Raw genomic sequence first — 24695 nt, 5'->3', positions numbered from 1 at the left:
TTTACGAAAATCATTTCCCATGAAACAATACCAGTTTACAGAGTTTGTAGAAATATAACAAATCAATGCTTGAATATCGATATGTAAAATTATAATTTGAATTTTCATTTGAAAATAGAGGGTTTATAATAATTTGTAACAACTATCTTGTTTGTAATATTAAAATGTGCATTGTGGAAATTAATTTGTGTGCTGACCAGCTTTGAATGACATCGCAAATGTTAGTATTAAATAGCACGCATTTCTTAGACCAGTAATAGTGATGTACATAACTGATGCGAATAGAGTAACATGTAAAATGAATGCTTGTGATTTGAGAACATGAAAACATTTTAAAAAATGATGTTGAACTATCGTCGAAATACACTTTACATTTTACTACCTGAAATTTTGTAACATGGCCCGTTGAAAAATGTGAAATAGGTGAATCTTAATTAATGTAGATTTTCATACTTATGCAATTAAAAACAACGATATAAATGTAAAACATTATTTTCACTAATCGTTGAAATTAAATTATTAGTAATTAAAATTACTATATATTCAGTAAAAAATAAATGAAATAATGTAATGAAACCATTCTTTAATTTGCAACAGCTAATTGATGCATAAACGATCGATATTCTTTTGTGTATAGTTTACATATTTTATAGTGTATTTATTACAGATTAAGTAAATTAACATGAAAAATTCGATGCGTGTATAATGAATTTTCCTAAAGTGTTATAACAACACTCTCCCTAAAATATCACAAAATAGTTTCATTATCTTTTGTCTACTTAAATATGATTAAATTCACAAGAGCTTTTTATGCAACATGTATATTTAATATTGTTTAATGTATTTTATAAATTATATGTTCAACGTATTTATTTGCATATATTACTTCATTCTGTATAATGCTTTATGCTTATCTTACAAGTATTTTACAAAAATACATTAAGAGGCCTTTATACACTTTACAGTGAATAGGAACGTTAAATATTTTAACAATAACAAGTATGTTTTTTCTTTAAATAGCATTTACAAGAGAAAAAACAAAAATAGAGCAATGTCAGACTTTTAGAGCATTGGAAAAATACAGGAACTAAAATTATTTACAAAAAACACTGACAACGGATAGCACAAAATTATCATGACAAAGCAAATCGAAGCATTCAAAATGCTACAAAAGTTGATAGTACCGCTTGACTGACAAATTAGTTAAAGCAAATTTTCAGTAACATATGAAATTGTCTCGGAAAATGTATAGTACAAAATTTCTCTCGTCAATGAAGGTGTTAAATTTCATTTTTGTTCTTGTGTACGTCTTTATCAAATGTTAGAAACCTCGACAGACGTGCTCCATTATAAGCTGTGTCACTTCCGGGTGGATGTAGCCTCATCTAAAACAAAATCACAATCATAAAACTACTATATGAACAGAAGAAAATATAAGAAGTATTGTAAAGAATTTACAGTTACTTAAAAATGTTTACTCCTCGAACGTTATATGAAATACTATTTACCTACCGCAAAATGCATATTTTTGATGCAGTCTTCAGGTTCACTTCATGATTGAAAGTTGAAAATATTTAGATTAATACTGTGATACATGTTTTACCTTGCATTTGGTATTTTCTTAAGAAAGTATACTTTAGTATTATAAAAAAAAACTTAAAAACGAATGTTTCACCCATAAACGAATAATGATATAATTGTGGAAATTTATTACAGTTACAATTTATATCTGGTTTATAAAATAACCAAGAGATGCGTAAATGGTAATCGGACGGAAACATCTGTTTTACTTAATGTATAATGCAAAGTTAGTGTGCAAATGGTTATCAGAATGTCAAAAATTGCATAACTAGTATCTCGTTTTTTGAAGCAGCTTTTGAAGCCATTTGTGGGGGGATTAATGATCGATCGGCCCAACTACGTCGTGGTTAGTTTTATTAATGTTATTATCAAAAATATAAATTATCCACCAAGCTTGGAAACTACAGAGCACCTGAGGCTATGATCCCTAATACTTATGATTCTAATTGCTCAGCCTTAAAAAAAAAAGAAATAAAAATATAGATTGAATTGAAAATTATAATACTAAATTGAACACATTGTACTATTACATATGAAGTAATTGTCATCGATAGCTGTCAACTGAACCGATCTTAAGGATAACGTAAATATATCCCTTGTCCGAAATTAGTTTAAACAACAGAGTGCATTATAGTTATAGGACTGTAGGATGCAAGCTTGAGCATTAGTGGAGGACTTAATGGCGCGTCGCGAAATTGCAAACGTAGTTCGGCCGTGCAGCAACCGTTTCCCATCTATTTCTTGACGAAGTCATCCGCTGCTTTCTCATCCCCATCCGCATTTTTGAATCGCTTCTGCAAGAAAAAAAAACCGACACCAATCCGTTACACGTACTTAATGAACACAGGCGTTATGATGATCTTCATATGATGCGTGCATCTTGGGTCAATCTGACCTTCGGTTGGCTCACTTTTATCAAGTGTCCTTTTGAGGTTCTTTGAGTTGTCTTTTTTGAGGTTCGATTGGACGTAAATAATCGTTCAAAACATTATTGGTTTTGTAAAATATACTGAACTATACGTGTAATTATTTCACTGAATGATCTTGCATACTATACTCAAAGAACTATACTATCTTCCTCAAATTTGGAGTCATTATAAATGTTTCAATTTGTAAAGTAGTCAACTTTACCACTAGTAATACAAAATACATTTCTTCTCGTATTTCTTTTTATTTTCTGCATATTCCAATTGGACCTCTCCTCGTGGATGTTTAATCTCGTTAACGGAAAACGCGTGAAATGAGGGCTGAAGCGCCACAAGCTGCCTTTGGTAAACCGATTAGGGAATACAGTTCAAATCACGACCATTCTGCCAATTCTCCATGGCTGGTTCTAATTCGCTAGCTACCTTTCCCGATTATGCGAATTCAACTTTCGGCCCGCGATTTCGTTGCTCGGACCCAGTGACCTTCGTCGATGACTCACCATGATTCTATACTTTTCTTTGCAAGCATACTCGGTCTCGTCCACGTCGTTGTAGCAATCGCTTTTATAGTCCGGCGGTATCGGTTTCCCTTCGAACTGGCAAAGTTTCGACAACGGTTTCGCGTTCACGATCATCTTCTCGAAGCCGGTTGGCTTCTGTTGCGGACAGTAGAATACGTCTGGTGTATTCTTGTCGAAAACAATGCTCTTGCGCATCATGTCGCCAGCTTCCGCCGTGATGAAGAGCACCTAACAGAATAGACCAGCGTTCACACATTTATCCCTAATTACGTGTCTTCGTCATTTAAACAATTCTTTGAGAAAAGTAAAGAATGTGTTGAAGATTAATAAAGCCTATAATTTATACCGAGCATAATACCATAAGCTCATCCGGATTTCCCTATTTTACTCTACTTCCGTCACCCGCTGTATCCAGGGCCTCAAGACCCTACTCGTAAAATTGAATCATTCGCGATTCACGAGCCAGAAAGCTTTCCTCCGAGAGTAATATTATACAATAGCGCAACGAATCGTGCTTCCAGCGTACGTACATAGACGTTACACGCGTTACATCTTAAACGTACGCACTCGGTGATTCATGCATTATTAACTGAACTTTCCACTCGTGAAAGGATCTACGTATATTCGTTCAGCATCGAACCCCGGAGTTTTGCGTGAGGAAACAAGCCGCAGCAATTTGCGATAGATTTCCGCCTGAATTCGCGTGACACCAGGGTCCGACGTGAGAAACAGGATAAACACCGAGGTCCAAAAGATCAACGAATTCGGTCTACGTGCGGTTACGTCGTCGATTCAGATTTCTCCTCGAGTGATTTCAACGTGCAAGCGCGCGCGCGCGCGTCTTCCGGGAGCGTGAATAACAGGAAGTTCACGGGCTGTGTTAGCGTGGGACTTACGACGAGCACGGCCACTGCACTGCACACGTATGCGGTCCCTGAAAAAGAAACAAATGCCCCAAGTTAGTTTCCATGGACCGAGTGGCGCAGAAAAGTGTAAAAACGTTTCACTCGGAACGGTGAAGCTTACGCAAGTGAGCTCGGGGACATGCTATCCGTTATTAAGTGAAACGTAAACTGTGAAAACTGGGCCATATCTGGAAAGGGAGTCAATGCCGTTCACGCGCCAGACAATCCCTTTTCCAACGGATCACTACTGTGATAATGAATAAACATACACAGGTACAATCTTTGGTCATCTGTGAGCACGAGAAGTTTGAACAGTCTAAACGGAGTTTGGTCGTGGGGAGGCGATCAAACTTTCCAAAACAGTTGAAACGTTTCAAGTAGGAATGGGATTTCTTGAAACGTCGATACCCCTCGAAACTCAAGAAATTTCGAGTTTTGATATTTTAAACATTAGGTTCCAACCCCTTCCTAGTTTCATTATTATCCCCTCGATTCTCTCGAAAACACGATCAGGAAACAATGTTGTTCGATTTCTTTTTATACGGTGGACAAAAAACAAATACTTGTCAAAGTGAGAAAAAGACAACCAGTTTACTTGAATGAATATTCAACAGAGAAAGGATACCGAGAAGACGAATATATTTATACTTTCATGTCGGATGACGTAGTAGTAGATCTTTTCAAAAACAAAAGCAGACAGCGGTTAATGTAGTTGTACACATAAATGTAGAAATAAAAAAAAAAAACAATTGGCTGACTAGGTATATACATGAGAAAAATGAGGATTTAAATGAACCCTGAGGAAAAATGTGCTTCACAGGAAGAATTGATGCCGCCACAAAAGAAATGGACACGTTTGTACCCATTGTAATTGCAAATTGCATATCTAATTTTACCTTCAAGAGTAGAGTCCACGAATAAATGAATGATTAATAAAAGAAATGCAAACTAGCTGGGTAACTGCTGTAGGATCTGTTCCCTTGAACTGATCTTTGACTTCATCTAACAGGGAGTGGGAGGACACAGTCAGACAGACATTATTTTTATCCATCTGATCTAGCGTTGATCCTAAGCACCATTCAACCACGGCTACTGCAAGGACGACGAGGTCGCCGCCAGTTCCGCGTGGTGCGTTTCGATCTGGCTGCTCTTGTTTCAGGATATAGATTGCGCTGAACCGATACCCTTCTGACATTTCAATTTATATGACACTTGCATAAACACGCTAGCTACTTCATTGATGGTGATATTCACTTTATAACGTAATTCGACGCTTGTTTAGATAAATATGAAAACAAATTATATACATTACTATTATATCGGCTATCAATAGTCTGTAGATAAATGATTAAGTGCATGCAACATTTGAGAATAATAGTTTGCAAGTATTAACATTTAAAAAAACCATTTAGACAATTACTAGATGTGTATTATATTGAATTTTTAATCGAACAACGTATTATTTTTTTAATAGTTGAACCAAAATGAATGTACTATTTTATTATGTTTACAAATTATGAATCTATTTTCAAAAGGCTGAGTCAGTGAAAGATACATTTATACACTTAACTAAAGCCACCAGGTCGTAGCCTTATTAAGGAAGAAGATAATTTAATGATACACGTAAAGTCAATGTATAAAAGACGACATGGGAATAACTTTAAAAAACAGTTTCACCATCATGCAACAAGATGTTCTTATTCTTTTCTGGGTCAATGTTTAACGAGGTGTAAAAACGCGTGTGTTGCGAAAGTGATCCCTGATCCGCCGTTTTTTCTTTGAGTTTTGTACTTCGAACAACTTAACATTTCCGATCCCTCAATCAGTGCAAGTAATAGGATAATTTGTGATTGTACAAGGACATGCACATTATAACGTGACATTTCCCTTCTAACGTCTCTTTCTGACATTTAAAACATCGTTAATCACAGAGTAAGAGAGAAGCGACATTAAATGTCTACTAAACTGTTAGAATTTATAAATCAATCCATAAAAAACATGATTTACATATTTCATTTTTGCAATTAATACAGGTACAGTGTCTAGTTCTCTCGAGTTATCAAATAATTATAGAACCAAAAGTGATATAAGATCAATAAATTTCACGTTCTTTAAATGATACTACAATTCAGTTTACATTGTTTCTTAATTTTCATATTCCTCTTCCTGCAAACTAACATAAAGAATTATAAAGTCTATGAAAAATTTGCTACGGAAATTAATTAAAACTCTGCTAATTCAGAATTCTTAGAAACGTTCTATGCTATTGTTATATGTCAGTAGAATAGCGTCAGCATACAGCCAAAGGTTGTACCCACAGCGTGTATCATCCCGCATACCTGAACGAAGACGCAAGATACTGATTGCGTGGGTTTAATCTTCGATCTGTGGTTCAGGTCGTAGTACGCAATATGTTATTCAATGTCGACCATAGGGTTCGTAGTTTTCGTCAGTTAGCTCGTTGGGAAACTTTCGCGGAAAACTCACCCATGCTGGTGAACGCTGGTCACACGGGCAGGAGCACCTGTTGATCCACACGAGACGGCGTCTCTTCGTTGACTGAGATTGCGGCGGATCCCGCGCCCCGTAGGCCCTGAAAGTGAGTGCCGTTATATTATACAGGACGCGTCAAAAGCCACGGACCTAACAGTATCAGCAATCAACTGAGCCAGTCACTATTATCTTGTACTTCGCTCAATTGATTCACATTTAAAAAATTGAAATATTTTAACTATACAACTGCACTTTTGTGTTATTTTTTATCCTCTTCAGGTAGACAGAAATCGCCAAAGAGATAATCACAGTTTTTCCTGTTTTATAGAAGAAACAATTATGGTTCCATTCAACTGACCTAGATAATTTGATGTACAATAATTACAATGTTTATGAACATTTCCCTTCATGCTGTGGATCATATACATATGTAGCTAGAAATTTTGGACGGTGATGACAAACGGAGTGGGTGTAACGTGGGCAGACGCAACCTCGTCCTTCCCATATTCAGACTGGATAGTGTCATCAATTTGTGGTGGGCTTCGTCTCAAGGATTACTTTTCTTCCAATTATTATTCCACTTTATTTCATGACCCCTTCTGTACAATATTTTTCATAATACGTCTATAAGTACAAAAATATTTTACTCGCTTATAGTCTACTTAAGAGGAAGGCAATGCGTCAAGTAGATGACGACTTTATAAGATTAATCTCTTTACGAAATTTCATTGACAGAGGAATTCCAAACACTATTACTATATGTTGTCCGCCTGAAATAGAAATGTTAAGTAGGTCAATTACTTATATTTTAATTTCTTCATATATATATATTACCAAGTCAGCCACATCAATATCCGAGGTATCCAAGGACATAACTGATTCGTCAAAAGAGTCCATTGCATCAAACTTATCATCCATTTTCACAGACTCTTCGACATTAGTCATGTCAACATTCTGAATATTATCTTCTTCCTTGGATGCATCCCTGTATTGAACATATTTTTTGTTATTTCCTTATTTATACACCTACTTATCGTACTGTACAAGAAAATTCCTACCTTCGAGTCTTTTTGGGCTCTATGCTTTCCAACTTGAATAATTTCGCGATTTTCTGTAAATGATATTTACTATTCTCTTTCAACGATGAATCTTCCAGAACTTCTTTTAAATAATTGTCCATAAGTGGTAACGGTTCATTGGGATGAAGTGCGCGATAAGATAACATGTGCCACTTGTGCTGTAATGCTGGATCAGGCTCGCATCCTGGTAGGAAACAGTGACGTCCATCCGCTTCGTAACTGTCTCTATACAAAAATACGTGAAAAGATAATAAAATGACATTGTGTAATCTTACAGTTTTTAACTATACTTGCTCTGTATCGGGTAGCATTAACGAGTCTAATAAATTATCTACAGCTTCGTTTTGTTCATTTGTTAACTGTTTAATAACAGACTTCATGGGTCTCGTCTCTATCACTCTTCTGTCTTCTGCAAATGCTAATGCTATCTCTACCAGACACTGCAAATTAATACAAGAATAATATTTAATACTTTAACCATAAACACTAGAGAAGATAATTCGAAAAAATATTTTACAATACCCATGGTTCATCTGGAACATCAATACATGGGAATAATGCTACCATTTGAGGTGCACTATTCTCTCTATAAACTTTTCTTACAATGGCGACCAAATTTCTATTATGCATCGCTTGGACCAAATTGTAAAATGGCCTAGCCGCGTACTAAAAAATTCCGACACAAACACATTATTAGCTCTAAATTTTCAACTAAATCTAAAATGGCCAGACATACTTCCACTCGAGGCGAAGGTAAAACAACTCGCGTAGTTTTGTCGTACCAGTACTCCAAATCAATATTATCTCTGCTTGTAAAACTGCAAATACTATAGTTTTGCGGTCCGCTTTTATAACGCAAAGATTCATCTGTATTTACGAAAACAATCTTGGGTGTGGTTATTTGTACATGTAATTAATAATAATTAAACAAGTTACTGATGTACCATTGATTGAAACAAACTCTCCCCCATATTTGTAGCCTGCTACAATTTCATCTCTTTTATAGTTTGTTCTCTGCCGGTCCAAGTACCGTACTACCGATTTAAGTGATTTTTTCTCCTTTGCCAATTTCCATGACGGAAATTTTTTATCATCAGTTACCTGCCACAATATATCCCACTTAATTAAAATAATTCTATAATTTGGTACATACAAGTCATTAAGCTTAGAATTTATTCTCACTTTCAAGTAATTAGCAATTGGTATCTTTATGTCAATTAATTCTAAGGTAGCATTCCATGGCATAGGATTTGTTGGTACTTGCTCATAAAATCTGTAGTCTGATATAGCATTATCAAATATTATATGTTGACCCTTAATCTATTTAACAATGAATAATTCATAAATCTCTCTTCCTGAAATATGTTGCGAAGATAAATGTTATGGTAAATGTTACCTTCGTGAGTAAAGCCTTAAGAAACTGCTTGCTGATATTAAGAGAAGTTTCATCTAATGATTTTTCACCTCTAAAAGGAACAGAATAAAATTATGTGCTTGAGATTACATGAGGCACATTTTATAATAAAGTAGAATTATGATTAATGTTTCTTATACATTGAAAGCAAACCAATTTCGCTTGTAGAAATTATGTCTGCAATTTCATCTATCTGAAACTGTGAGATAATATCTTCTTCCTCGTTAAAATCTGACATAAGAATTACTTTTCTCAAGCAAGCATCAATACTGAAATAAAATACAGATAAGAATTGAAATGGATAATCAAGTTAAATACGCTTTTTTAACGTACACCTTTTTCTTCATATAGTTGACTGTCGCAATAAGTGCTTCTACCCAATTGGAACAATAGTTTGTGGCTTGTAGAAGCATAATTTTCTCTATCATGTTCCAATTTGGTATCTGAATATCTAAAAATTCTTCCACGTGTTCTGTATCTAAGCTGTTCTTTGTAATAGAAGAACCCATCAATATAACTCCAATTTCATGCTTTGGTTGCAGAAAGATCTGTAAATCAATTTGGGAAATAATTATACTTTTTCATATCAGCTCATTGTTTTCAATCACAAGAGATGTAAATGACATAAAATTGAAAATAGTAAAATAAGACTTGTTCCGTACCTTCCTTTCAACAATTCTCTTCATAATATGTTTAGCCTTCTCAATCAAGGATGGATTACTTTGTTTATCAGAAGATGTTACTCCTATATTCATTAAGAATATCAATGTTTCCTGTAATTTAAATGAACAATATATGTAATACTTTATTGATAACAAGGGAACAAATAAACGATTGTCACCAAAATAATTAATTTCTGTAATTCCTTATTTCGTAAATATAAAGATAATAAAATATAACCTTTGCTGGTTTTGGTGGCATTTTGCACACAGTCGATTTACATGTACACTATTACAGATGAATGTATTTTGTAATTCTGAAAAAAAACTAATAATTACACTTATATTCATAACAAAAATATCCTTCTGTGTAACATCAAAACTACCTCAATTACAACTCTAAGAAAAGAACGAATAACATTTAATAAATGCGTTTGTTAACCTAAGCAAATGGTTCTGTCAGTAAACAATCCCAATTATTAATAAAAACATGACAAAAACTATGTATTACACATACGTTTATTAAGAAGTCCACCTATAAAATGACAGCTTTTTATTCCACTTACTGCCGAAATTGATACGAAGATTATTTACCAATCATTCATCATGACGTCTTACATATACGTCATTATAATTAATTACAACAATTAAAATACTAATAGCAAATTAAAAATACTTTCCACGTTCTTCCAAGAATTGAATTCACTGTTTGAATTGGTTGGAATGAATACTTCATAGCACTTCACAGCATATATCATATATATAATAGACTGCGCGGTCTTATGGTAGGGTGAAGCGAGACCGAAAGACTGAAACAGCACTGGAGTAGTTCCTCTCTTGCTTGCACATCGCAGAAGGACGGATAAAAACGATTGGAGGGTGATAAGGAGAAGGATTGTAGGACAATCCCCCACCGACAGCCCCATTGAAAAAAGAAGAAAGATACTCCAGTTATTGTCCTCTCTGTGATTGCCTACTTCATCCCTACCATAAGACCACGCAGTCTATTATACATGCCTATGCTACATTTTACAGACATTTTCTAATGTTCAAATACAAAAAAAGAAATATTAAGTTGATATAAGATATAAACCACATTATTACTATGTTATATGTAAAGAAACATAAATAATAACATTTTGGACATACATAGCTATTATGCTGATAGTAAATGTATTAAACTTTTTAAGTGATTCATTAAAAAGTTCGATAGAATTGAATTCTTCTTGAGTCTTCTCAAAAAGATTTCTGCCGTTTCTGTCTACGACTTGGAAGGTGAGCTTAACCAAGCTTAACGAACGTATCCCAATGCCTAAGGCAGCCTAAGGGGTTGTGCCACAACCGTTGTGGGAATAACCAGGAATAACAGGCTGTCAGAAAAGGCGCGCATCCCGCGCACAGCAGAAACAAGCAGAAATTCGTAACGTTGATCGTTTAAATGAAGTGCAATCGTTCAGGGAATTCAACATTTCTACGTTTCATTATCTCAGAAGAAAAAATAAATTAATAAGTTTTTGCACATATTGTGAGAATGTATGATTAACGATTTTCCGTTCTATTCAAATCCAAAATATATAGTCCTCGTTTAGGTTATTTTTATTAGGCAAGATATTATTTACTTCACGTTTGATTGTAATGTCTTGATAAATTTATATGTAGATTTACTTTATATTATTTTTTACTTGTAGGTTTTATTAAAAATATTTTCTATAATTTAATTAAAATGGATCCAGGCATAGAAAAGACTTTGGTGAAATTAACAGATGAAGATGATGCTCTTCTTAATGAAGCTATCTGTATGAGTTCAAATGAACTTTGCAAGATAATAGAGACCAGTAAGGAAAGTATAGTTGCTCAAGATTATTTGAGACCACAATTGCTTGAAGATAAGGTTCATGTCACCAATGGTCAGAAACACAAGATTACTAATTCAACAGAATATGTTAGTAATATTACAGTAACACCAAATATCATAAAGTATGAAGATAACGTAAAAAATATACCAGGAGATTTACATTGTTTTCGCAAGAGACCTAGAGAGTGTAACATGCAACAGGAAGATACAAAAGTTTCTCGAAGTAGATGTTACAGTGATTCTAGTTCTACTACAAATTCTTCAGACAGCAGTAAAAAACGTGTAGAATACGAAACAGATCCTCAAGTATTGTCACGTAGGCAAAAGGAAATAGATTATGGAAAAAATACCATTGGGTATGATAGATACATTCAGGCTGTGCCTAAGTAAGGATTCTATAAATAAGGGTATCATTAAAAGTATATGGTAAAATATTTCACTCTAATAATTGTATCTATTTTAGAGAAAAACGTACGAGAGAACATCCAAAAACACCTCCTAAGTATATTAAATATAGTAGAAGAGGATGGGATGGCATGATGAGATTGTGGAGGAAACAGCTTCATCAGTGGGACCCTCCACAAGATAGTAGTACTGATTGAAATCTAGTTATATTTGAAATTTATTTTGTTACACATATGTGTAGTTTTCTACTGTTTATTATGATTTTATGTATTTTATACATATATACAATATATATGTATGTATGTATAAAATCTGTTAACATAAAAGGATTAGGTAAAATATAATGTAAATTCTGGTACGCTTTTACACACAACTATTTGTATGCATTAAAAAAGAATATTGCACTGTAAAATAAGAACTGTGTATGGTAAATGCAGTATGTAAGACTGTTAATTTGAAATTTTGTGCTAATCAAATTATTTAATTTATATACAAATACATGTAACTACTATGTGTAAAAAAAATAGATGTAAATATGCATGGAGGCACACAAAAATCATTTAGAAACAAAAATTAAAAAACAGTATTATTTTCAAAATCTTTTGTTTCCTTTTCACTTTACGTGCTAAATTACATTAAATTAATGTTTTGATTGTTTACAAGTACAGCTCGTACATTTAAGTTATATAAAGTTACATCACTTTGAGTTAAAGTGAATTTCTAATTGTTTTGAAATACTATCTAATTTTTCATTGGTTCTTTGTTCCATTTCATCGATTCTCTTCATTAGTTTTATCTCTATATCATGGAACTTGTTATCAATATACATCTTAATGTCCATATTCAATCCAGCATTATCATTGATGCATTGAGCTACGTCTTCTTTATTCTCTTCTTCAATAAGTCTACTTTTCGATGAGTTCAAAATATTTTTGTAACATGACTGAACACCAACAGCAGCATTATTATCCACATTATTGAAAGACAGTTTAGATAGGAAGTGCTTTATAATTTCAGGATTGAATATATCTGTAGGTGAACTTGTAGACTCATTAGTGGGTTCTGTTAAATATAGCATTATACCATACACCCAAATGACTGAATCTTTACTCTTTGTTTTTGTGAACTAAAATGAATATCCCAAATTAGGTAACTTTTTGCAAAAACTTTTGAAAGTTTATTGCAAATGATTGTATACCTTTATACTAGCTTCTGAAGTTGGTGGAATGAATTTTGTTTCTGCCAAGTAAACAGAATTATCCTGAAACTCGTCCACCAATTCCGCAAATATTGTTGTCTTATATTCTCCAGATTCTTTGAAAACCTCTAAGACATATGCCTCTGAAACTATGGCAATACAGGATATTTTTTGACGATTAGATAGCTTTATTTCCAACATACATGATTCATTAGTGGACTGAGTTGGTTGTAAAGAAATGCATGTGTACAAGTTTACTATGTCATCAATATTGGTTCTGCAAAGATGATTATATTGTTGTTTTAATATCACCGAATATTTACATAAAAGTTTTACAAATATTTTATTTCTTTAAATATGAGATTGTTCAAAACATTAATATATTTTTAAGATAAATTTTCGTTACTTTTCCTCTTCTTTAGACGACGTAGTCGTAGTGAAAACATCATGAAATTGTTTATTATTAGTGATTTTCCAGTTGCACAAAGTTTGCAGAAAGTCTTTATTCAACACTAAAGAATTATTAACTTTCTGTTCATTTGAAAGTTCCATTATATGCACTGTCTAATCTTTTCTACAAGTAAATGCTGTTAACAAATGATAAAAATTTATTTCTCCTTTTCGTAACATTATATCAATACAAATTTGAACGTTTCATTGATACTTGGCATTTTTACAAAGGTTATCCTACTTATGTTCAGCTATACATATACCGTGAATCCAATCCAACAGGAAAAGGAAATTGTATACTTCTGAGGATTAGGTATATACACAAAATCAAGACTGATTTTTATTACAATGTATTTATCGTTATTGAACGATTCTGAAATATTATTCGTATCTTATCGAATGTAATGGCTATATCCTACAATGTATATATATATATATATGTAACAATATATACATTTATGTACAAGAAGGAGTACTGACTAGTACTGACTGTCGGCTACGCTGGCGCGAATTATTTTCTTGTTCGAATAAGCAAGAATTCTTTATTAACGAGAAAATGTATTTGCTGTTAGAGTTTATGAAGCTACTAAAATTACTTATATAGACATTATGTATATACGTCTTTCCGTATAAACTGGGTTATTTATCATCATTTGTCATAAAGAACAAATGTCTCATGTGTATACATTTCAAATACTATTTATATGTAAATATATAACAAAAAGTGTCGGGAAACATTATTTAACCGGTACTATACACAATAATTGTAAAATATGTTTGTTAAGTTATAAATAAGAAAACTACAGAATTAAATATCAATCGTAAATAAACAGTAAATATTTTCGAAGAGACAACTGTCAAGGTGATTAGTAAACTCGCTGTGTTACGCCTAACCATATATGATTTAGAACGATTTTCTTTGGTAAATGAAAATTTTTGATTCTCCATAAAAATATCATGCGTAACTGTAATCGATATGCAACAAAATGCTTTTCTATAAAATTTTAAATGAAGCATTCACGCGATCAAAATTGGTGACAGGTGGTGGGGGCTTTCTGCTGAAACAGTCGTGCAAAACCATTGTGACTCCGAGATCGTCGCTCGTCGACCGTGCTTCTTCTTCACGTAATATTAACTCTTGTAACACAAAAATGTCAAAATACACGATTGTTATGGTACGCCATGGCGAAAGCGAATGGAATAAGTTAAACTTGTTTTGTGGATGGTACGATGCCAATTTATCTGATAAGGGTAAGTAAGTTTGAGAGACTCTTCAGAGGAATCTTCAAGGGCAAAAGGTCGAGCCGATGAAATGTCATGAAATGTTAGGTTCCTTATGTCCAAAATTTGTATACATATCATATATGAATACATTTTTTATATCATTATACATTTAAAACGATAAATAAATACTCCGATTATTCAGTTAGTCACTACATAACATGTATATCTGTATTCATGAATTTTCAAATTGCTTTTTGTAACTTAATATAACCATAAATTTCGCGAGAATTTCTTTCGTACACACGTATTATACAAGTGTTTTCATAATTACATATTTATCACAGTTGTACGAGTAGATTAACCTTTAACCTTACTGATAAATATCTAATCATGTATATCTGTAATATTAGGTAAAAGTGAAGCAGTTTCTGCTGGAAAAGCGGTAAAAGATGCAGGATTAACTTTCGATATTGCTCATACATCTGTGCTGACAAGAGCTCAAGAAACTCTGAAATCAATTCTTAAAGAATCTGGCCAAGAAAACATTCCAGTTTGTAAGACATGGCGGTTAAATGAGCGTCATTATGGTGGTTTAACTGGAATGAATAAAGCTGAAACAGCTGCCAAATATGGTGAAGAACAAGTACAAATTTGGAGGAGATCTTTTGATGTGCCTCCTCCACCAATGGAACCTGATCATAAATATTATGATACAATAGTAAAGGATGCAAGATATGCTGGTGAACTAAAACCTGAGGACTTTCCTAAATTTGAGTCCCTAAAACTAACAATTGAAAGAACATTGCCATATTGGAATAATACTATTATTCCACAACTCAAGGAAGGAAAGAAGATTATTATTGCTGCCCATGGAAACAGTTTACGTGGGATTGTCAAGCACTTGGATCGTAAGCTTCTACATTTATTAAATATATAAGAGGCATTTGAAATTTATTATACTAATGACTTATTTCAGAGATGAGCAATGATGAGATCATGGGCTTGAATCTACCAACTGGTATTCCATTTGTTTATGAATTAGACGAAAACTTTAAGCCTGTTGTGTCTATGAAGTTCTTAGGGGATGAAGAAACTGTGAAGGCTGCAATTGCTGCAGTCGCTGCACAAGGAAAAGCTAAGTGAAGATAAACAAGTTTATCACAAAGTAAGAACTTCACACATATATGAAAAATATTGACTAGATTCTAGGTTTATTTTTGTTGTAGTATTGATTTTCAATGTTATAAAAGTACACTTAGAAGTGTCTAGAAAAATTTAAGGAAAAGCAAACCAATCGTTCGAAATATAGTCATTATTTTTCAATACTGGTTCAAGTTTAATACTAATTAATTGTAATTTGTTACATAACATCAGAAAGCTTTAAATTACGTATTAATAATTTAAATTGTTAAAAATATGAAAGCGCCATCTATAACAAAAGTAATAAATGAATCATTCATTTGAATTGCCATTATCGAACAGATAACCACAGATAATGCTGAATCATTAATGGGATAGCCTTTCGTATCAAATGTCAACTGAACCGTTTCGAGTTTTATCTATTACATTCGCAATTACCGATTAATTTTTCACGCATTGCTGATTGAAAATACTCTAACCTAAATGTTGCAAAAAGGAGCAGTGTTTATTTAACTTAACGATAACGTATTTGTATTTGGGAAGTTCCAACGTTATTTAGACATGAAGCGCGTCGATTTGAAAGTTGTTTTGTTAGGCCATGCCGCTGTCGGAAAAACGAGTCTCGTAGAACGTTTCGTTAATGAAAGATTTAACGAAAAACTCTCCTATCAAAACGTGAGTACGCATACAAAAAAATGTACTTTGAACCAGGTTATTTTTGGAGGTATGCGTGGGATCAAATAGTATCAAGTTTTTCAGAACAATTTAACGTAACATGCGTTTCATGAAAATTTATATTAAGATTTTTTATTAGATGTTAGATCACAGAAAATTGCCATTCTAGAATTTTATACGAATTGACAAAAATTTGCTTGATCTAGCATTTGTACTAATTTAGATCGTCTTGTTTCTCTTAGTCCGTGGCATGGAAGGAATATTCTAAAATAAAGTCATTAAAATTTACGCTGAGAATCATCTAAGAGGTGCATCATAAAACAAATTAACTCAGTTCCACTTTCCTTAGACTATAGGCGCTGCATTTGCATCTAAGCAAATAGAGCACAATGAGAAGTCAATTATCATGGGAATATGGGATACAGCAGGCAGTGAGAAGTAAGCAGTTAAGATACAATTATGAAGAAGACTAAAAAAAATACAAAATAATGCTTCCAGTTTGGTTGAAGGATACATTGTTTCATAAGAAGCTTCATATGTATTTGTAGATATGAAGCAATGACTAGAATTTATTACCGTGGTGCAAAAGCAGCTGTAGTGTGTTATGATCTTACACAATCAAATACCTTTCAAAGAGCAAAATTCTGGATAAGAGAACTTAGAAGTGTGGAAGAAGGATGTAAGATATATATTTGTGCAACAAAGAAAGATCTCTTAGAGCATGGTGCAGTTCCATCTCCTGACATAGATGTTGTGGAAACATATGCTGCAGGCATTCAAGCTAAGCTCTTTATAACATCTAGTAAAACTGGGGAAAATGTTGGTAAGGATACATATTACAGTTAGATCAATGCTGTAAGATTTGTGTGTTATATCATTAATTTATTCTTATAGATGAGATGTTCAATGAAATTGCACAAGACTTTATGTCTGACCCAAACAATATACAAAATATAGTAGACGCATTTGACATACGTATCGAGCCAAAAAGATCACGTTGTTGTTCACTGACATAACAGAATCAGTATTAAATGTTGTTACAATTCACTTGTGTAAGTGTATATTATAAATGCAAATTGATATGCAATGTACTAAGCTTTTGATACACTATTACCATACATGTAAAAGAAATCTGTACCTTTAAATACTACTTTTTAAATATATTTTTCATTTTTTAAATATTGCTTTTATTTTTCCACAATGTATGTAATATCTCTGAAAAGAAGATAACGTTATAGCAAATGCAGTTTATCTTAATATATATACTTATACTTAGAATTAAAGACGGATTGTATTAGAAGTTTTAGCATGTGCTGTTACTAATAGAACTGTGGAAATATTTTTAAATTTGCTGTATATACTTTGCTCAGTGCCTTTGTTTAGCATAAGAAAATTGATTAAGATATGAATCGTGATCCCCCACAGAGCTGCAATAAAAGATAGTATTTAGAAAACAAAACAATTATAAATATTTCATTACAATGACCTTACATTTTGTTAGAATAATCTGCACTAATAATTACTTCATTGCATTGTGCTTGGCTGTATATTGTGCATCTGACAAGAAGTGTATCTGTTACTAAACAGACCATATGGCATATTTATTTGTGACATTATGATGGCAAAACGGCCATACAAATTTCTCTAATTTTCTCATAAACACCGAAAAAAACAAATCCGCTAATAGTAAAGCCACCCACTCTTGGAAGAAAACCTGCAAACAGCCTGGAGACATTTGCCAATAATTATTATATAATAAATATTGTTGAATGCTGTTAATTACGTACCCTTTGGCACCACATTCGCGGTAAACTTCCCTTAACATTATCGAGACCTTTACTTCCTCTTTATCCGCTGATGTATTCGACAACATTATTCTAGTTTTCGCAACGTCTAAAGGCGTTGTCATAGCTGCAGATATGGCAACTAGAAAAATTAACGTTTACGTAAATATTTCATTAAACCCAACGGTCGTAAATATCTGTTCACATTAACTTCTTTTGTACCTGATACCGATCCGCAGATAGCACTTTCTACGGGCGTGCATTCACGGTCTACGTGTCTTTTCCAACAAAGTTTAAAATATTCCCAGAGTGGCATTTGAACTAAACCAAATGGTAAATCACGAAGAACGGTACTTCCGTAACCACGATACAAAGTTTTTAATGGTAATCTGTGTTCGTCACATAAAAGCGCTTGTTTCCTTTGTTTTACTACTTCTACTGGAACTCGAATAAGGCACGCGACCTGTTAGAGAAACCTCCAGATATTCAAATGGTATAAGTCGGTCGATATTTGTCTAAATGTGTATTTTAAACATTGAAAATCATATAAATAATTTTACCGTTTCTCCCGTTGCCGCGGCAGTCATATGTATAAGTGAGTAATACTGTGGAGGTATCTGTGGTTGAAATACTTTCTTTATCCCTTCGTAAGTCACAAAAAATATCGCAGCTACAAGCAATTGCGTTTATTAATTTAAAATTGTAATGATTAGTGCGATATACAGTTACTTGAATGCGAAAGTCTACATCTTATACAGTTCCAACATTACCTACACAATTACAGAATTTGAATCTAATCGAAGACATTTGAGAAGAACTGGACGGAACAATAATATTCTCGATCTTTTACTGATAAATGAAAGCCATGTGTTTGCAAATTTTGAAAATTATTACGATGCGTCTAAACTTTCGTGATTTCGGCTTGATTAAAACTTACCCGACGGGGCGGATCCTATCATCACAGGACCTAACCCTTGATACAGTCGTTTAAACCCACCAGATTTAACAAAACCATGTTGACTTTGTAAACGTGTTTTAAGTGTATCCAAAGGATAAAATGTCACGTCACAAATGGTTCCTGCGAAGGCACCTGACTGTCATAAACGCAAAATAATCATTTGCAACGCATCTGATAAAAAGGCAAATTATATATATCTGTATAATATAGATGATAATAGCGGATGTACTAATAAATATAATTTTCTATATTTCAATTACAAGCAGCAATTCATTTCCGTAAAACGTAGTGGACATCATTAAATGTAATTCGCGCTTAAATTGTTAATATTATAAAAAAATTAATATAGGTATAAATGTTATGTCAAATTAATGATAAAACTGGCAATTTCTATTTCCATAATATAATTGCCCAAGTCCATCTTTAATTTACTTAATTGTAAAATCGATTCATATTTTGGGTCTGTACACAGTTTTCTAGCAAGAAGAATAAATTACAAACCGTAGATTATAATAAAACTTTGGTTTACTTACGATGAGCGATGTAAGGAACAAATTCTTCGCGCTCATACAATCCATAGAATTTTCTTTGTCCAACATGTCTGGTTACTACGTATTTTCCTACAGACTTAACATTTTCACACGTTGTGTGGTCTTTATTTAATTTCACAATGTGTTAAGCCACTTGTTAAACATGTTGTGAAATTAAATAAAAAATCATTGTATGATGAGCAATCGATTGATCACAACAGGAACAATTTCTTAAGTTTTAGTTACAAATTTCTATTCTTTCACTCACATAAATACAATTAATACGCAAAATCCCGAAACACGTGTGTTTTTTACGTAACAACATCACTTTATCAGATAATCATCCTACTTATCGTTTTAATTCTTGACCCCACTTTTGTAGTCTGCTAGCGAGACTGAACCTAACCTCTATAGTCCTACGAGTCTCGAATGGTCTTGAAGGACTACTGTCAGTACTGTCCTCAGGGTTAGAAAGAGCTTTTGTTTTGAGAGCGCTTTCTCACTAGCTTAAATAGATGAAGCGTGACAGAAAATTACTAGGTACCTAGCATATATATATATATATATATATAGGAAATCGCGACGCAATTACGTCATGAAAGCTGTTAGATGCAGTATGAGGAAATTCTTGGCTTTTGTATTTGCTGCATTCTGGCCAGTCGAGAGTACGAATGGAATATCTGAGAAAATGATTGATTCAATGTTTTAGGTATTATTAAAGTATTCACATAACCTTGCAATTTCATTGACACCGCTTTGGGCGGGAATCTCGAAAACATCTGCATTTTCGACCGTAAAAATGTCTCAAAACATTTTGAAAAGCAGCTTGGAAAATGCTTCCTTCAATATTATATTTCAGGTATTTTGTCAACGTAATAAATTATTACACATTCATTATATCAATATAACATATTATTTTATAACGATGATTGCTATCACAAATTGAATAAAAAGTTTGTACCGTATTTATAAACGCGATCTGCCATTATTACTTTCGACTTATTTTTCTTATATGTTTGAAGATTTTGATGCATTAGTATCCCGTAAAGAAATTATAATGCTCTTTTTTTTGTAGATACTATGTCGTGGTGTTACATTTGTTTTGAATGCTTTCGTCGTTCGACATGTTGGTCAAGCAGTTTTAGGAGTAATAAATGTACGGTTGCTGTTATTGGAGTCAATGATCTTGTTCTTATCTCGGGAACCATTTATGAAAGCATGCTTAACTAATACGGCAGAACATAATTGGGCACAAGTTGTTAATCTGTTATGGATGACGTTAGTTTCTGATATTGATATATTACAAAGGAAGCAATCTTTTATATTTGATAAAGCACTAATTTTGAATCTATTTTCAGGGTTCCTATATGTTGTGTAATGTCTGTAACATTTGGATACATTTGGCTCTTTGTCTTATCAGCATCCGAAGCATTACCATCGTATTATGTATTTGCAGTTTGGGCAGTTGCTCTTTCTTGTATCATTGATTTGTCATCTTTAATTGTTCAGCTGGTTGCTACTGCATATTTGTTTGTTAGATTAAAAGTAAGTGTTTCTTTAAAAAGATGTTACTTAGTTTTGAATATTTTGGTGATTACTGAATGTTACAGATTATTCTTGATACGATCATGATTGCTATTCGTACTTTAACATTTGTTCCATTAATACTATACAATCCAGAGAATGCATTGTTTGCATTTGGTGTAGCTCAACTAGTTGCAGCAATTTTTTATACTACTAGTCACTATGCATATTTTCATTATTATATTAAAAATATTAATAAATATAAGTTAAAGCGAAGAATGTCACTAAAAGATAACAGTGATGAATATGTTGTGAGAGAATTCCCATTTCGAGCAGTAAAGGATTTTCTACCTGGACAGCTGGAAAATAAAGTATGTACTAAAGCCCTGCTTTATATTCCAAATATATAAGATCATCTATCTTTCAGGGACCGTATTTAGATAAAAAATTATCTATTCTTACTTGGAGTTTCTTTAGACAAGGAATTCTAAAACAAATTTTGACAGAGGGAGAAAGATTAATTATGACAGTAATGCCAGTATTAACATTTACTGAACAGGTATATAGTTCACAATTACTATTCACTTGTAAGTTCTGTAGTCAGCATTAATTTTCTATTCTTATTTATACAGGGAACATATGAAATTGTGAATAATTTAGGTTCTTTAGCGGCAAGATTCATTTTCCGTCCAATAGAAGAAAGTGGATACTTTTATTTCACCCAAATGATTAAACGAGATAAAGAAATCAGTGATCAAAGTCCTGTAAGTAGTACTAGGTAAAAAATTTAAATGCAATATGAATTTCTCTGCTATAGATTAAGTAACAAAGGATATGTCTTCTAGATAAAAGTTCAGGAGAGTGTAAATGTTCTAACACACATGTGCTCAGCAGTTACATCTATTGGTTTAGTGGTACTAGTATTTGGACAATCGTACTCAAGCACCCTATTATGGTTGTATGGTGGTACAAAATTAACTTCATATCTGCCTATACTTCTGATGCGAGCACATTGTTTAGCGATTCTACTTTTGGGAATAAATGGTGTAACAGAGTGTTACACTAATGCTACAGCTGACAGCGGGACTATAAACAAGAGCAACTTAATTATGATCTATGAATCAATTGCATTTTTGGGTGCATCATATTTGTTTGCTATTTGGTTTGGTCCTGTTGGCTTTATTCTTGGAAATTGTGTGAACATGAGCTTAAGAATCTTTCATTCTATAATTTTTATTAATAGGAGATATAAAGACACGATATACCGTCCATTACGTGGATTAGTGCCAAAACCTATGTTCTCTGCTTCTCTTCTTGTAGCAGCGTTAATCACAAACGTGTCTCATGTAAAAAAATTATCTTTTTATCTTCTATATACGATTAAAAATTTGTTACTACATTCTAGTATCTGTTTGTTCTAGGCTTATTTCTTTCCCGATGAAAAAGTCTTGCATCTAGTCATTGGTGTGATCATGTTTATAATTGTCCTCGTATCATGGATTTACGAGCATCATGATCTAATCAGACTTGGTACAAACAAGTGGTATGAAAGAAGAAATCGACACAAGAAGAGTGATTGACCTTAACTCTGTTAATAATAATGGTTTATTGATATTTACATACAAAATTATCTACAAGGGTGCTGCAACGCGGAAATTATGTAAATCTTCTAAATTTTAATAATTATGTATTTTCTACACTGTTATACTTCAGATTGACCAAGTACAAATTATCCTATCTCGACGAATATCGTACTACATTTACTCTGAGTAAATAATTTTATAAAAAATAAAACATCAAGATAATTCTAAACATAATGAAGTTTAGTTTAAATGTAATCATTATTATTAGTTGGAGTAACAAAAGTTATTTATGCAGAGACATCCTTATAAATTGCACCTACAACAGGACCTTGGCGTTGTATAAGGCACTTCCTATAAAATTGTTTATAATATTCTTTTGTATTTCTAATTTAGCACAACTTGGAAGAACTTATTGAGTTTCAGTATTTTAATAAATTTCTTAGTTAACCGTTTAAAACTTTATGTTAAATTTTTAGTAATAATGTCTAACATTAAATATTAAATTATATAAACTTTTTCATTTACCTGCTATCATTCTGAAGAGCTACAATAGGAGCTGGAGATTTAGGTTCCAATTTTGCAACTTGGTCCGCAATAGCTGCAATTATTCCTGCACTCTCTGTAGATGCATTTCCTTTAGCTGAAATATATGTCTATATCATTCTTACTGTTTCATTTATGTGATTTGAAAAATTAAATACACTTGGAAAAAAATACCTCCTAAACATAATCCTGCATGATCAGCCAAGACGCAACCAATAATACCCTCTACATTGTTTCTACAAAATAAAAAATTAACAATATATTATCATACACAATATATTATCATATATAAAATCTCACTTTTGATATTAAGTAATATTAATTTGTTAGCTGAAAAAGGTTAATCGAAAATTCATTACACTCATTGCGAGTCAAAGTGCATAACAAATTAGTACTATAATTCAATATCAATAATGACAAAACAATTGTAAAGAGTTCCACCGCAAACAATAATGTGAACCTTTATACTTCGTTTTTTTATAACATAGGATTCTTTGTGTTCAACTTACACGTCGTCGAGCGTTCTTTCTAAACTCCTCTCCATGTTTCTGTTTCCACTGACTTATCAAGTACACTTTTTATAAATTAATGACTTATTGTACACAATCTTATTTTGGGCATTTACTACAAACATTAACGCACAACTTTGTATAAGTTACTTTACCAAACGGAACTTTTACTAGCAACAGGTTCTATCGAACGATTCGATATATCGCAGTCAACCAAGAATTCTTTTATCGATAGTCTCATATACGGAGTGCCACGAAAAAAGCAGTAGAACATTCCATTTGAAAACACTTCTCGAATATTTTATTCATAAGGTTATTCGTTTACGGTACGAAATTCCAATTATGACACAAAAATTTCAATTATGTACTAAATATATATGAACATAATATATACATATTATATATAATATATACATATATATTATACATATATACAAACACTCATAAGTTTTTCGACTGTTTATCAAAACATAAATAGGTTTATTACGGGTTTTATTTGGTTTCAAACAAAATAAAAATCTCATCAAATCGTATGAAACAATTTACAATGAGGTTAGACAATTGTATTTATATGTTATAAATACATAAAATCCACTTTATTATTAAGATATTAATAAAGTTCGGCGAGACAAGAAAGTGTAATTTAAATCGGTTACATTTGTTGTAATTCGAATCGTTTTTATGCAATCCATTATACAAATATATTCCTCGATGTACTTTAGTCCGGCATTATTTAAAC

At 32.6% G+C, this 24695-nt stretch overlaps 9 protein-coding genes across 11 annotated transcripts; 4 read left to right on the top strand and 5 right to left on the bottom strand.

Annotated features, from left to right (window-relative positions):
• Positions 1-1242: 1242 nt before the first annotated feature.
• On the bottom strand, positions 1243-6495 carry LOC107190567. 2 transcript variants are annotated; one of them, XM_015579390.1, is made up of 4 exons: positions 6421-6495; positions 3925-3962; positions 3008-3256; positions 1243-1385 (listed from the first exon to the last, which is right to left on the bottom strand). In XM_015579390.1, the coding sequence occupies exons 1-4, from the start codon at positions 6422-6424 to the stop codon at positions 1281-1283; spliced, it is 396 nt and encodes a 131-aa protein (XP_015434876.1). In that variant the 5' UTR covers positions 6425-6495; the 3' UTR covers positions 1243-1280. The 2 variants fall into 2 exon arrangements, with proteins under 2 accessions (XP_015434876.1, XP_015434877.1); XM_015579391.1 differs by lacking the exon at positions 1243-1385 and adding an exon at positions 1769-2375.
• Positions 6496-6967: 472 nt separating this feature from the next.
• LOC107190574 (X-ray repair cross-complementing protein 5-like) lies at positions 6968-10278 on the bottom strand. The gene is made up of 14 exons (XM_015579398.1): positions 10096-10278; positions 9820-9895; positions 9582-9692; positions 9253-9467; positions 9060-9188; positions 8902-8971; positions 8688-8825; positions 8450-8606; positions 8242-8372; positions 8028-8171; positions 7800-7945; positions 7485-7730; positions 7261-7411; positions 6968-7196 (listed from the first exon to the last, which is right to left on the bottom strand). The coding sequence occupies exons 2-14, from the start codon at positions 9838-9840 to the stop codon at positions 7182-7184; spliced, it is 1674 nt and encodes a 557-aa protein (XP_015434884.1). The 5' UTR covers positions 9841-9895; positions 10096-10278; the 3' UTR covers positions 6968-7181.
• Positions 10279-11301: 1023 nt separating this feature from the next.
• Positions 11302-12035, top strand: LOC107190497. Its single transcript, XM_015579307.1, has 2 exons — positions 11302-11819; positions 11897-12035. The coding sequence occupies exons 1-2, from the start codon at positions 11302-11304 to the stop codon at positions 12033-12035; spliced, it is 657 nt and encodes a 218-aa protein (XP_015434793.1).
• Positions 12036-12535: 500 nt separating this feature from the next.
• LOC107190496 lies at positions 12536-13588 on the bottom strand. Its single transcript, XM_015579306.1, has 3 exons — positions 13443-13588; positions 13037-13313; positions 12536-12964 (listed from the first exon to the last, which is right to left on the bottom strand). The coding sequence occupies exons 1-3, from the start codon at positions 13586-13588 to the stop codon at positions 12536-12538; spliced, it is 852 nt and encodes a 283-aa protein (XP_015434792.1).
• An 814-nt stretch (positions 13589-14402) lies between these two features.
• Positions 14403-15995, top strand: LOC107190545 (phosphoglycerate mutase 2). Its single transcript, XM_015579360.1, has 3 exons — positions 14403-14737; positions 15121-15618; positions 15687-15995. The coding sequence occupies exons 1-3, from the start codon at positions 14473-14475 to the stop codon at positions 15851-15853; spliced, it is 930 nt and encodes a 309-aa protein (XP_015434846.1). The 5' UTR covers positions 14403-14472; the 3' UTR covers positions 15854-15995.
• A 291-nt stretch (positions 15996-16286) lies between these two features.
• LOC107190580 (ras-related protein Rab-24-like) lies at positions 16287-17567 on the top strand. The gene is made up of 4 exons (XM_015579406.1): positions 16287-16525; positions 16875-16963; positions 17074-17348; positions 17420-17567. The coding sequence occupies exons 1-4, from the start codon at positions 16412-16414 to the stop codon at positions 17539-17541; spliced, it is 600 nt and encodes a 199-aa protein (XP_015434892.1). The 5' UTR covers positions 16287-16411; the 3' UTR covers positions 17542-17567.
• Positions 17568-17862: 295 nt separating this feature from the next.
• LOC107190578 (S-adenosylmethionine mitochondrial carrier protein-like) lies at positions 17863-19869 on the bottom strand. Of its 2 annotated transcripts, none has more exons than XM_015579403.1 (7): positions 19801-19869; positions 19247-19403; positions 18870-18979; positions 18532-18772; positions 18313-18451; positions 18017-18250; positions 17863-17952 (listed from the first exon to the last, which is right to left on the bottom strand). In XM_015579403.1, the coding sequence occupies exons 1-6, from the start codon at positions 19864-19866 to the stop codon at positions 18139-18141; spliced, it is 825 nt and encodes a 274-aa protein (XP_015434889.1). In that variant the 5' UTR covers positions 19867-19869; the 3' UTR covers positions 17863-17952; positions 18017-18138. The 2 variants fall into 2 exon arrangements, with proteins under 2 accessions (XP_015434889.1, XP_015434890.1); XM_015579404.1 differs by having other exon boundaries at positions 18049-18250.
• A 727-nt stretch (positions 19870-20596) lies between these two features.
• Positions 20597-23186, top strand: LOC107190558 (protein RFT1 homolog). The gene is made up of 8 exons (XM_015579375.1): positions 20597-20656; positions 20873-21075; positions 21156-21342; positions 21408-21692; positions 21749-21880; positions 21954-22085; positions 22167-22667; positions 22743-23186. Exons 1-8 carry the CDS (start codon positions 20597-20599, stop codon positions 22899-22901), a joined length of 1659 nt encoding a protein of 552 aa, XP_015434861.1. The 3' UTR covers positions 22902-23186.
• On the bottom strand, positions 23178-24112 carry LOC107190559. The gene is made up of 4 exons (XM_015579376.1): positions 23957-24112; positions 23622-23683; positions 23430-23544; positions 23178-23255 (listed from the first exon to the last, which is right to left on the bottom strand). Exons 1-4 carry the CDS (start codon positions 23989-23991, stop codon positions 23192-23194), a joined length of 276 nt encoding a protein of 91 aa, XP_015434862.1. The 5' UTR covers positions 23992-24112; the 3' UTR covers positions 23178-23191.
• Between the last annotated feature and the right edge of the window lie 583 nt (positions 24113-24695).

This window comes from Dufourea novaeangliae, unplaced genomic scaffold (genome assembly GCF_001272555.1).
Source record: "Dufourea novaeangliae isolate 0120121106 unplaced genomic scaffold, ASM127255v1 scaffold187, whole genome shotgun sequence".
Classification (NCBI taxonomy): Eukaryota; Metazoa; Arthropoda; class Insecta; order Hymenoptera; family Halictidae; genus Dufourea; species Dufourea novaeangliae.
Note: the sequence above shows the minus strand (reverse complement) of the source record. Positions and strands in the feature narration are given on the sequence as shown.

Coding starts and splice junctions, on each gene's coding strand:
- LOC107190567 (XM_015579390.1), bottom strand. Junction 3,257..3,924: donor GTGCAGTGGCCGTGCTCGTC/GTAAGTCCCACG, acceptor CTATTCTGTTAG/GTGCTCTTCATCACGGCGGA. Junction 1,386..3,007: donor AAGAAAAGTATAGAATCATG/GTGAGTCATCGA, acceptor ATTTTGTTTTAG/ATGAGGCTACATCCACCCGG.
- LOC107190574 (XM_015579398.1), bottom strand. CDS start 9,840: ATGCCACCAAAACCAGCAAAG. Junction 8,607..8,687: donor CAATTGCTAATTACTTGAAA/GTGAGAATAAAT, acceptor ATATTGTGGCAG/GTAACTGATGATAAAAAATT. Junction 7,946..8,027: donor ATGTTCCAGATGAACCATGG/GTATTGTAAAAT, acceptor ATTAATTTGCAG/TGTCTGGTAGAGATAGCATT.
- LOC107190497 (XM_015579307.1), top strand. CDS start 11,302: ATGGATCCAGGCATAGAAAAGACTTTGGTGAAATTAACAGATGAAGAT. Junction 11,820..11,896: donor TACATTCAGGCTGTGCCTAA/GTAAGGATTCTA, acceptor TATCTATTTTAG/AGAAAAACGTACGAGAGAAC.
- LOC107190496 (XM_015579306.1), bottom strand. CDS start 13,588: ATGGAACTTTCAAATGAACAGAAAGTTAATAATTCTTTAGTGTTGAAT. Junction 13,314..13,442: donor TCGTCTAAAGAAGAGGAAAA/GTAACGAAAATT, acceptor TCATCTTTGCAG/AACCAATATTGATGACATAG. Junction 12,965..13,036: donor CTTCAGAAGCTAGTATAAAG/GTATACAATCAT, acceptor TATTCATTTTAG/TTCACAAAAACAAAGAGTAA.
- LOC107190545 (XM_015579360.1), top strand. CDS start 14,473: ATGCTTTTCTATAAAATTTTAAATGAAGCATTCACGCGATCAAAATTG. Junction 14,738..15,120: donor TGCCAATTTATCTGATAAGG/GTAAGTAAGTTT, acceptor CTGTAATATTAG/GTAAAAGTGAAGCAGTTTCT. Junction 15,619..15,686: donor GATTGTCAAGCACTTGGATC/GTAAGCTTCTAC, acceptor GACTTATTTCAG/AGATGAGCAATGATGAGATC.
- LOC107190580 (XM_015579406.1), top strand. CDS start 16,412: ATGAAGCGCGTCGATTTGAAAGTTGTTTTGTTAGGCCATGCCGCTGTC. Junction 16,526..16,874: donor AAAAACTCTCCTATCAAAAC/GTGAGTACGCAT, acceptor CACTTTCCTTAG/ACTATAGGCGCTGCATTTGC. Junction 16,964..17,073: donor GATACAGCAGGCAGTGAGAA/GTAAGCAGTTAA, acceptor ATGTATTTGTAG/ATATGAAGCAATGACTAGAA.
- LOC107190578 (XM_015579403.1), bottom strand. CDS start 19,866: ATGTTGGACAAAGAAAATTCTATGGATTGTATGAGCGCGAAGAATTTG. Junction 19,404..19,800: donor TGTTCCTTACATCGCTCATC/GTAAGTAAACCA, acceptor CGTTTATGACAG/TCAGGTGCCTTCGCAGGAAC. Junction 18,452..18,531: donor TATCTGCGGATCGGTATCAG/GTACAAAAGAAG, acceptor TAATTTTTCTAG/TTGCCATATCTGCAGCTATG.
- LOC107190558 (XM_015579375.1), top strand. CDS start 20,597: ATGTCTCAAAACATTTTGAAAAGCAGCTTGGAAAATGCTTCCTTCAAT. Junction 21,693..21,748: donor CTGGACAGCTGGAAAATAAA/GTATGTACTAAA, acceptor TCTATCTTTCAG/GGACCGTATTTAGATAAAAA. Junction 21,881..21,953: donor TATTAACATTTACTGAACAG/GTATATAGTTCA, acceptor TTATTTATACAG/GGAACATATGAAATTGTGAA.
- LOC107190559 (XM_015579376.1), bottom strand. CDS start 23,991: ATGGAGAGGAGTTTAGAAAGAACGCTCGACGACGT. Junction 23,684..23,956: donor GAAAGAACGCTCGACGACGT/GTAAGTTGAACA, acceptor TTTATTTTGTAG/AAACAATGTAGAGGGTATTA. Junction 23,545..23,621: donor TGCAGGATTATGTTTAGGAG/GTATTTTTTTCC, acceptor CATATATTTCAG/CTAAAGGAAATGCATCTACA.